Below are 11,096 nucleotides of genomic sequence, written 5' to 3'. Positions count from 1 at the left end.
GAAACAGTTCTGGATCGATTCCCAGTTTCCCGAAAATGATGGCAAGGGAGACGTGATAAAAAAAAATAAATAATGAAACTGTGATTTTAAATAGTATTATATATTTGTGTATAATGAATTCTGCATTTAATAATAAACAAAAAAACTTATTGTATACATATAATTATGACATGACTTGAATTGGGGGAACTGTATAGGATGTTTGGCTACCCATGTTTTAGGGTACAGTGATATTTTTTTTTTTTCCACTAAGGAACGAGGTCAGAGGATGTTTAGCTTGACCTCACAGTTTGATTGGCTGAACAGGATGCCTGTCTACAGATTGGCTGTTGGGAATGAATATTGCATTGATATGTCTGATGAGGTGTTGACTTAATGCAGAAATCTCCACAAGTCCCAAAGATCATATAGTATGATTGCTTAAGATTTTTTTTTTCTCAGTTGTGATGTTTGTAATAAACGTCTGTTTTATGTGTTGCATACTGGTTTGTCTAAACTGAAATTGTCCAGGGAGATATGAGAGGTTTAGTCGTCAGGACGAAAATATTTATCTCTAGAGGTCTGTATTTGTTGGCTGTACATCTCAGTCACAGAGATAACCTGCTACCCTGATAACACAGACCATTTCGTCTGTATACACATTTAATAGTTCACTATTAATAAGGTATTGATAATCATATACCCTCTCTTTGAAACAATCACTGACAGAATTACTTGCTATATTAAATACTGAAAGTCCATGAAATACAGTCAGCATTCACATTGACTTGAGTACAAACAAATAAAAAACTAGTTTAACACTAATTTAGCATTAGAGAGGCAATGAATATCAAGAGCGAATATAAAACTCCTCAATAAGTTGGGATTAATTTACGTCTTTATTTGTGCAAACCTCTGGCAAGAAAGTTTTACAATAAAGCTCGTATATGAGTCGGAACGTGACTACCAGACACCGTTTCTCCTCCGGACGTATTTAAAAGAAGAGCCCGTTACCTTGACAGCGAGTAGTAGGGTAAGCATACGGTCTGATGAACCACGACTTGTCAATTGGGAATGGATGTTAGAGAGAAGCGTAAGCATTTCTACCATATTGAGATCATTTAAAAGCCACACGAATGTATGCTGAAATAGATAACTTTCTTGCTGCACATCTGCTGCACTCGGCAGATGAACATTACTTTGGAAGATTGTCGTAGAGTAGATTAAGAAGAGCTAGCGAGTTAGCGTTAGTAGCCTCCAAGCATCAAAGCGCAAAGTGATGTCAGATTAATATTAAACCGTATCAACTGTGTGCCTTATGAGAAATATCAGTTGTGAATGTAATTGTCTTTTGATCTATCTATTATCTTGATAAGATCGGCTCGGGTGCGGGGAGAACATTGTAGAGATGCAAGACTTGGACGAAGAGGACTTTGCTGTGACGAAGTAAGGAACTCTTGGATGGGATTGGGCTGCGATTGAGTGTTAAGCATTCGATTCGGTCTAAGAATTAACATTCCTTGTTTTATTTTATTTATTTATTTGTTTTATTGAAGTCTACCCTCGTTAGTCCGAAAAAAATCACTTTCTTTCCACTTGTCCAGGTCATCAGATGCTGATGCGGCGTTTGATGCTGTTATTGGTAGCATTGAGGACATTATCATGGGTAAGTGAACAGCCAGTCTTTCTCGCACGCTCGCGCTCTCTTAGACTTTGACCGTATAACGGATCTCGCAGCTACGTTAATGCTGCTACTAGCGGTAGTTGTACTGTTTGAAATATTGGTGAACGGGAGCAATGTCGAGTTTGATATAATATTAGCCTTAATATAACCTATCCTGTGACTGTGTTCTCTTTTTTTCAGAGGACGACTTCCAACAGCTTCAACAAAACTTCATGGAAAAGTACTATCTGGAGTTTGATGACTCCGAAGAAAACAAACTCAGCTATACGCCTATTTTTAATGAATATGTAAGCCACAAAATATCTGCTGTATCCCATACTGGCATGGTTTTGTAGGAATTTTAGAAAACCTCACAGGTACAATTTCTAACTGAGTTGGTAGCTGTCATCATTGGCATGCTCTCAACAAATTTCCACTTCTAATTTACATGCCTGTAGCAGTACTGTGTAGGTAGTCTTTTGGGAATGGTCTGTAATTTCTATTCCAGCTTGACAATTTGGTCATTCAAAAACAAACAGAGACGAGGATGCAAACCGGCTTTAACTCTTTGCGCTTCCTCAGATTGAACTCCTTGAGAAGTACCTGGAGCAACAACTGATGGAGAGAATCCCTGGGTTCAACATGAGTGCCTTCACCAATTCACTCAAGTACATAAATATCATAAACCCCAATCAGCGCATAAATATAAACACCATTCAAATACTAAGTCACTTAGCGCACTACTCTGTGTTTTCATCTTCAGGCAGCACAAAGAGGAGGTCTCAGGGGATATCTTTGACATGTTACTCACCTTCACAGATTTCATGGCCTTTAAAGAGATGTTCCTTGATTATAGAGCAGTAAGTGGAAATCTTGGAATTTCAATATGTTTTGAACTCGCTCTTTTAAACGCGGTTTATACAGCAGCAGCTTCATGTTTTGAGCTCAGTTCTGCTTTAGGTACATTCACCTAAATAATAATAATAACTATTCTTTTCCCTCTGCTTTGAGCTGAGTGGATTTCTGGCAGTTTTTCGAGTGATTTAACATGCACTTGTAGCTCATCTTTCTCTTTTTTTAATTAATTAATTGATTTATTTATTTATTTTTGTTTTTTCAGGAGCGGGAGGGACGAGGGTTAAACCTGGGTGATGGATTGGTTGTGACATCTCTTAGCTCCACCTCTTCAGGAACCTTCACCTCCAATATGACATCAGAACCTCACTGAACTAATGAAGACAGGGATCTCTCTCTCTCTGTCTCTCTCACACACACACAGACGCACACACAAACACTTAAACACCAACTCAGTCGCCTAGACACACACTCTCATATCTGTGAAAAACATGCCTTGTGAGGCCCTAGTCAGATGTAAATGGCCATGTTATTACCACAAGAGAACAGGACTAGCTCACTATGGTTTAAATCATGAGTTTGCTTTGGTTTAATATTTAAACTGTCTCCCTGGCAACAAGATAATTCTCTTTAACAAGGATCCACTTGCAGTATTTAAACTGCTTTCTCTGTGGTATCTTTGTACTTGACATTTTGTCTGCCTTTGGTCTAGCAACTTTAGCCTGTATGTATGTGAATGGTTTCTGTTTATCGCTATCTACTCAGTGTAGTGCGTTTGCTTTATTGAACATGTAGATGTGTGTGTGTGTGTGTGTGTGTGTGTGTGTGTGTGTGTGCGCGCGCGTCTAAGAAAGCGTGCGTCATTAAGACAAATGCAAACTTCAGTGGGTGTCACTCATTATGCCTCTGCCTAGGCCGTGCCCTTCTTCTGGTTCCCTCCAAACATTAACTTAAACCAAAAAAGGGCTACAGAAATATGTCTTTCTAAATTCATACTTGACAAATCATATTATTTGTGCCTGCCACCACCTGTTTATATACCTGTTTATATAAGAGTCCCTCATTATTGTGATGTTTCTAAATGATAAAGATTTACAATGTTATGGATCATATACCTGGACACTTACACTGAGAGGGGAGAATACATTTGATATGGGTGGATATGTAACTGTTGTATTTAATGGGACATAAACAGGTACATTTTCCCCTTTTGGCATCCTTGAGTGGTTTTCCTCATTTTTGGGCTCCAGTGTGTCTGTTGGTAGTGTTTTTGAACCACTCCTGTTGAGTGTTATTGGATGAAATGAACCGAATGAATCCTTTGATACAGACATTCTTCATGTGTAGAGCACAGTCCTACTGATGTTTACGTAACTGTTTTTTTCTTTTCCCACCTTACTTGATGTAATGTTTGTAGTTTTTACCAAGTGAATGTTGCAAATTTGCATAAATATGAAATTATAGAGATCTTAGTGTATGTAAATATAAATATATGTTTGTTGTTTTAAGAAATGACAATAAAAAGGGGATTAAAATCTCATTAACCTTTATCAAAAATCTCAATTACACATAACATGACATACTTCAGAAATATCTCATTAGTGCCACAGCTCTCATATTGTTAAGTTCATAAACACCTGAGCTGCTGAGTGTGAGTGTGTGTATGGATGTGTGGGTGTGTTCACGTGCATGCTGCTTTTTGCACACAGGAGTAGGGTAATAACACGGTCGTCATGACAGCATCCTTCAGTGGAGTACGGAGGAGAGAGTAAGGACTGGAACCACAGTGAACGGTCCTGCTTGTATCCCCACCGCCACTTGTGTTTGTAGGTCACGCAGGTTTTTTTTTTCTGCCGCAGGTATTTTCCTGTTGATTTTTTTCATGCCCTCTGTGCCGTAGACGTCCAGTCAGCTGGTATCCACCTCTTCTTGTCTCATTCTGGCACAACACGCTCAAGTCCCTTCCAAGAGTCTGTGTGTTTATGTGTGTATGTTAGGAGTGTGTCTCTACACAGGTACTGTTGTGCTGACTGGATTGCCCTTCCAGCTCATGTAGGCAAAGAATGTACTGGCACCATAGGCTAGAGTCACCACAATGCCAAAGAACTGAGGACAAAAGACAAACACTAATATTAATACACTAAAAACAGCACCTGCAGTTGAGAACAGACATACAATGTTGACTTTATTCATTCATTCATTCATTCATTCATTCATTCATTCATTCATTCATTTGTTTGTTTGTGTGTTTGTTTGTTTGTTTAATGATGAGATCTCTTTAAAAAGAAAGTAAAAATGAGTTTTTGGCTTGTACTCCACACCTGTCCTAGTGAGGGTTGATTCTATTGCCTAAATTGACACGTCCTTCATTTCCCAAGTTCCCATAAAATGATTTTGAAATATGTGGCTGCAATTGGGTCATGGTAGCCTCAGTTTTGAGATAGGCAATGAGATCATCTAGATAGAACATGGAATTACCTGTTTCAGGTCTGAAATGTCTGTCTTGTGTGGGCTGGGGCAGCGGACTCTGCCCAGGGCGTATCACAATATCCAGCATTCTTGACTGCATATCAATCTATCATGTTATTTTACAGCTAACAGTTAATCTACAAGTTAATGATTTCTGCTCTGTATCTGTTTTATGCTTGTACATTCTAGACATTTTTTTTTTTCAAGCAGTGATTTTGAGATTTGTGAAAATGATCAGCGCACGATAGGAGAGTAAAGTGCTGCCTGGAGGGAAAAAAAAAAATAGTCACCTGAACCAGGTGAGTTTTGTCATGCCTGGCCTTTATCACTGAAATGTAGAGATAACCAAGAACGCCGGTTCTCCGAGTTCAGGAAACGTTTTCATACACATCCTACAATTGCTTTGTTATGAATCCATGCTCAGAATTATTAAAGTAATCATTTTAGAAATTATTTAAGACTTATGCCCAAATTCAGACGACTTTCTATAGCACTATATGCTATTTGATCAAACACTTTCCTGAAAACCTTTACCCGAGTGAATGAGTGCCGTTAAAGAGAAGCCAGTCTAAGTTTATTACTGAGAATGCTATAGGAGAAGTGCTAATGTCAGTTTTATGAGCAGTCACAAAGTGGCAAAATACCTCACTGTCACATGATTGGTGGGCTGGCAGTTTCACTGAATTTGACTCCTAATCTAAAATAATCTATTTTGGCTGGGTACTCAGAAGTTCCATGCCATTTTCAGTCTAAGGGTTTTTATGGAATTGAAGATAGGTTAGAGAACCACAGAACTGTCATTACATGTCTGTTTCCATAGCTGCGCTCTTAAAACTTGTTGCAGGCTGCACCTAATAAACATTGTTATCATACCACACCTGAACATACAGCATGTATATTGTGTAGATACAGGACACGGTCAACATGGGTACAATGTATTGGTAATGACCACTATGGGTGTGTGCTGTCATATGTCAAGACAAGCCTGTCATTTTTGTCCATCAGTCTTTCTCTCTCTCTCTCTCTCTCTCTCTCTCTCTCTCCCCCTCTCTCTCTCTGTCTAAACAGTTTGAGTGTGCATGTGTGTGCGTGTGTGTGTGTGTATGTGTGACTTATACCACGGCCAGCTCCTTAATAGCTACGTGTTCGAATGGTACTTTGTCCTACTTGTAAATCGTTTTGGCTAAGTGCATCTGCTGAATGAATGTAATGTAGTGTAATGTTAAATGGCTTTCTTGACTTTAACTTACCGCTGCAGCTGCCATGTTATTGTAGTACAGAGAGTACCAACGAAAGGAAGTCACTGAGGCTGCGTTAGCTATAAAAGCGGTGAAGTACAACACCGTCGCTACAGAGTAAAACACCAGCAGCTGAGAGGAAGAGAGAATGGAGGAGAGAGAGAACAGGAGAGATGGTTCACAGATTAGTTGTTGAATGGGAAGAGGAAAGTCTAAAGAAAAGATTAGCTTATGGTTCACATTGCTTAAGTACCTCAACATAAGTTTGTCTATAACTCATCGCAAGCTGAATTTCTTACAAGATCTGTGAGGTCCCTCTTGGTTAGATTTTTGGAGAGTTGAGAGTTGAGCCCTGTTCCCAGAGAGCCACGGTCTATGCAGGCTTTATTTTAATTCCAAAACAAACTCACCCAACTCAGCTATTAAAATCTGGAATCAGCTATGCAAGATCAGGACTGGAACCAAACCCTGCAGGACTATGGCTCTCTGTGACAAATCTAGCCTTGCCTAATCTTGATAGTAGTCTTTTTTTTTTTTCCATCTTCCTCATAACTTCTCCTGTCAGTCCTATCATCAGCTCGGATCAGCTGATCAACATTTCCATGACTAATAGATATGGTAGAACATGACGAAAACAATACTGAGGGAACTCAGAGTAACAGATGGAAGGGCCCAGGTGTAGTGCACAAGACAGGGAAATGAGATCACAGTCACTCACAGCCAAGGGCCAGGGCACGCTGGTCAAGGTCCGGTTAATGGCCAGAAAAAGGATGATGAAGAGTATGATGGTGAGCAGCCACAGGGTCACAGTCACAAACAGTACCCAGCCAGTGGCTGGCACCCAGAGGTGGGAGGCACTGGCTACCAGAGCCCACGCCACCAGGCCCAGTACCTTAGAGTGGAAAGACAGAGGTGTGCATCAGTCAGCTGCATTCAGTTATTACATATGACAACATATGAACCACAGCATTGCTAAGTCAGTTCAGTGGCCTTCCATATTTAATCTATGAATAAACTATAGATGTCTATAGAAGTCAATAGATGTATGTGTACTGTATCAGTGATGCACTGAGTGAATCCCTAAGCTGAACGCTATGGCTATTTCAGGCTGCTGGTCTCATTACGTTAATATTCTATATCATGAAGGGGCATGGTCTTCAAAGAACACTGAACTGGCCAACCTGGTATTAATAACGTAACCCCACACCAAACCATTTTGAATAATCTGAATTCAAAGACCTATTCAGTTCTAATCTTACACTTCCTTGCTCTGCGTAGCCATGTCACACAACACTGACAAATTCATTAGACACAAATCTTTTGTGGTATAATGTAGCAGTCATTATGACCAAAGACAAGTGAGCACACAAAGTTGTTCCTTTAAACAAAGATCTTTTGTTTTTACCTATCTGTGTTCTATAAGCCTGCTAGGGTGCAGTTCGTGTAAAAATTCCCTGCAAAATTCAAAACTCAGAAATTCTGTATGGCTAAAAACGTTTATCTGTGCCAAAAGTGCATCTATGTTTTCTAGTCAGAATGTTTGCCCACAATTATGACTCTACTATGCACCATTAAAGGTCTTGAAATCATGCTTGTAAAGTTATGCATTAAACCAGACAAGAAAGTAGAGAAGTGGACCTTTACTCCCCTGTGGGGCTGTATATCTAAACAAATACTCAATTCATCCAGGTTAGCACTGGTGTTTCCTGTCAATCCAAAATGTGGTTCGCTCATTTGGTTAGATCAATTTACTATGAATTTTCTTAAAATATGGACTGTTCATAATAACCTATAAAAACTACCTTGCTGGTTTTCAGTCACAAGAGCCTTAAATAAACATATCAGACTCTGAATTTTATTGACAGCCTGACAACTTGACCGAGATTATATTGACTTGAAAGTCAAAATAGTGTTCATTTTCTATGCAAAACAGGCACGGAGAGCTTGATTGGATAATATATGACATCCCAACACATGGACATCTGCACAGCTATGATACTCGATGATATTATCAAAAAATGAACTATGTGGCAATTATTTCAGTATTCAAGTTATTCTGGATAGCTCACTGCTTTCTCTGATGTGTGTTCAAGTGTAAAAGTTACCAAACCCCATAAACTAAACAACTTTGAGTCAATTCATTCTGACTGGAGTCTCTTTATACATAAGAGTATATTTGCATGTCAGTCACCCTGAACAGTCATGCTTCTCGTTTAATTTCACCAGTGAAGGCAGTCTCACTATTCCCCTAGGATTTGTCGAGAGGGTTACCATTAGACATGCATGGCCAAGACAGATGGTAGATGCCAATGGAAAAGGACATTTCAAAGAAAGGACCATCTATCATGAATAAGTAGAAGAAGGGAAGCAGACAAGTGCTGGAGAAGGAGAAAAAAAAAAACCCCAACTAAACACAAAAGGTAAGAGAAGACCAAAACAATGAAAGCACAACTCACAATTTCAGTCAGTAAGAGGATGGCTGGAAAGGTCTTGATGAATGATACATCCATAGCCATGTTCGATTCAATGCCCAATCCTCCTCGTGTCTGGGGTGAGCTTGTCTCCGTGCTAACCTTAGCAGGAAATTCTGCCATTTCCTATAATATAAACTTTACAAGAGCTGAAACACAGATACAGTCAATGCCACTGTGTTTTGAAGCACCTCTGCCTCTCTCTCTCCCTCTCGCTCGCTCTCCCTCTCTCTCATTGGGTATTCATTTTGAGTGGGTGTGTCCACATACTCCATTGAGTAAATGACTGACGAAAGACCTAATTTCAAGAGGAAAACTAGTACCACACTAATAAACATTGATTACACACTAAGTATAGACAGTAATTTTAGTGCTAAAGGTTATGAGTTAAGACTAAGTCAATGCTCTAGCTGATCACTTAGCCCCGTGTTTTGCAAAACGAATAGGTAAACCTATAGTTGTGACATGTCAGGACAATCTGGCCAACAGGATGAAGAGTGTACATGACTTGATGTTCATAAATGGTAATGTTTGCACAGATTCCAACACATCCCATCAGTTGATATGGATTTATGTGTTTAGAGGTTAGTTACTGCTCTGTCTTGAATATCAGGTTTGATATTGAACTGGTCAAAAGACGATTGTTGTCAGAAGTGGGATTCGAACCCACGCCTCCAGGGGAGACTGCGACCTGAACGCAGCGCCTTAGACCGCTCGGCCATCCTGACATAATGACGTTGCTACAGTTGTAATATTATCCATCTTTTGTGAAAAGTCTGACAATAAGTGTATATGTCGCTTTTTTATTACAGAGGGATTTAAAAAGCGATACTGTGCTGTACAAATTAGTTACACGGGAAGCTACATAATATCTAGTTGTTTGCTCTGAATTGTTATGAGACCAGAGTACTATACGAATGATAATCACTTAGGTAAGGAACGTTAGCATTTAGCAATAAATTTAACCTTTACTCATAGTCTTGTGACAACTTAATAAATACCAAGAAGCCGACGTCATAGATTCCAGAGACTTTTATTTGCTATTGATAATTTGTACACTGGCATTAATATTCTCTGGTGCTCTCGAAGTCTGCGGCCAAACGAGCTACAATACACAGTAACTGACAATATTCAGGATAAATTACAAAATGTCGGCTTCGAAAGCCTGCACAACATATGATCAATCAGATTCAGCAAACATATATTGCTTCCTCTGTGTCCAAGCTGTGTCCAAAGTTCTCTGAAATCTTTGAGTGTGTTCAACACTTGGACAGGACAATGGAATAATAACAAATATTATGTTTATTATTTACAACAGTGCCAGGCATGACAGACCTTATGCATTTGAAAAATCCTGTTTGGCAACAAGGTCATATCGGCAAGGCAGTCAAAACCCAAAGAGTACATCGGTGACTTTTTCCATCTCTAACTCCTTGGGTTACAAGCAGGCTCTACGTTCATGATCGTATTCAGCCGTGACTCCAGCTTTTACCAAAAAAGAATGCGGAAAATTAATATTATGAACAAACAATGAATAAGACTCAATAAAACATCACATGAGAATAACCAAGCAATAACACATAAACACATAAATTAACAAGGAATAATAAATGGAAACAGTTGAGATTTTCTCAGTCATGGGGAAAAAATGTTTTCCCCAAGCACCGAACACCTGCAATTAACTTATACGACGCTAGGGTTCGCTGGAGTACAGTGTGAGTGCATACTTTTGACCCTGTTCATTAGCCTAGTCAATAGTTCTCAGTGCTTCCAGTGACGTATGACAGTTTTCTATCTGTACGATCTTGAATTCTTATTCGTTGTCATAGCGTTTTGTGCATCCTTAGTGGAGTATTTTACGACAGCGTGTGTTGTATTTTTTCTTTATGGATGACAGTAATGTGAAGTGATAGCGTACGCTTGATCTTGAAATCATAACGAACTACTTGTTTTATTATTATTATTTATTTAAAAGCAGTTTCCTTCTATTAAGATATGTTCCATCATTTCAGTAATGTAGAAGATTTTGTACAGGTTTAACGTTGTGATGCTCACGTTGCCACTTTCCAGACACATCTTATTACGTCCCAGCATGGATATCTCTTGCTCTGAATTCATTTTAAGTTATTTACATAACAATCTATGACAATATTGTAATCAAGAGTTTGCTGTGAACGTTTAAGTGTTGACTGTTCCTTCTCCAAAGGCTTGATCCTCAAATGGTGAATATCCACAACATCAGCAATGCAGTTCAGAACCCGTTTTACATTAAGTTCAGACAATAACTGTGTACTGCATATGTCTATCTATCTATCTATCTGCCTGTCTGTCTGTCTGTCTGTCTTTCTGTCTGTCTGTCTATCTATCTATCTATCTATCTATCTATCTATCTATCTATCTATCTATCTATCTATCTATCTA

General features: G+C 39.0%; 2 protein-coding genes and 1 non-coding gene across 3 annotated transcripts; 1 reads left to right on the top strand and 2 right to left on the bottom strand.

The window, feature by feature from the left end:
* The first annotated feature begins 1,053 nt into the window (after window positions 1-1,053).
* On the top strand, window positions 1,054-2,870 carry arl2bp (ADP-ribosylation factor-like 2 binding protein). The gene is made up of 7 exons (XM_030790590.1): window positions 1,054-1,072; window positions 1,356-1,425; window positions 1,584-1,645; window positions 1,844-1,950; window positions 2,225-2,310; window positions 2,406-2,502; window positions 2,763-2,870. Exons 1-7 carry the CDS (start codon window positions 1,054-1,056, stop codon window positions 2,868-2,870), a joined length of 549 nt encoding a protein of 182 aa, XP_030646450.1.
* A 1,185-nt stretch (window positions 2,871-4,055) lies between these two features.
* pllp (plasmolipin) lies at window positions 4,056-8,823 on the bottom strand. Its single transcript, XM_030790718.1, has 4 exons — window positions 8,661-8,823; window positions 6,923-7,096; window positions 6,217-6,336; window positions 4,056-4,603 (listed from the first exon to the last, which is right to left on the bottom strand). The coding sequence occupies exons 1-4, from the start codon at window positions 8,796-8,798 to the stop codon at window positions 4,505-4,507; spliced, it is 531 nt and encodes a 176-aa protein (XP_030646578.1). The 5' UTR covers window positions 8,799-8,823; the 3' UTR covers window positions 4,056-4,504.
* Window positions 8,824-9,320: 497 nt separating this feature from the next.
* Window positions 9,321-9,403, bottom strand: trnal-cag (transfer RNA leucine (anticodon CAG)). Its single transcript has one exon. It is a non-coding gene; the product is annotated as a tRNA-Leu (tRNA).
* Window positions 9,404-11,096: the final 1,693 nt, after the last annotated feature.

The sequence above is a fragment of the Chanos chanos genome, chromosome 13, assembly GCF_902362185.1.
Source record: "Chanos chanos chromosome 13, fChaCha1.1, whole genome shotgun sequence".
NCBI lineage: Eukaryota > Metazoa > Chordata > Actinopteri > Gonorynchiformes > Chanidae > Chanos > Chanos chanos.
Note: the sequence above shows the minus strand (reverse complement) of the source record. Positions and strands in the feature narration are given on the sequence as shown.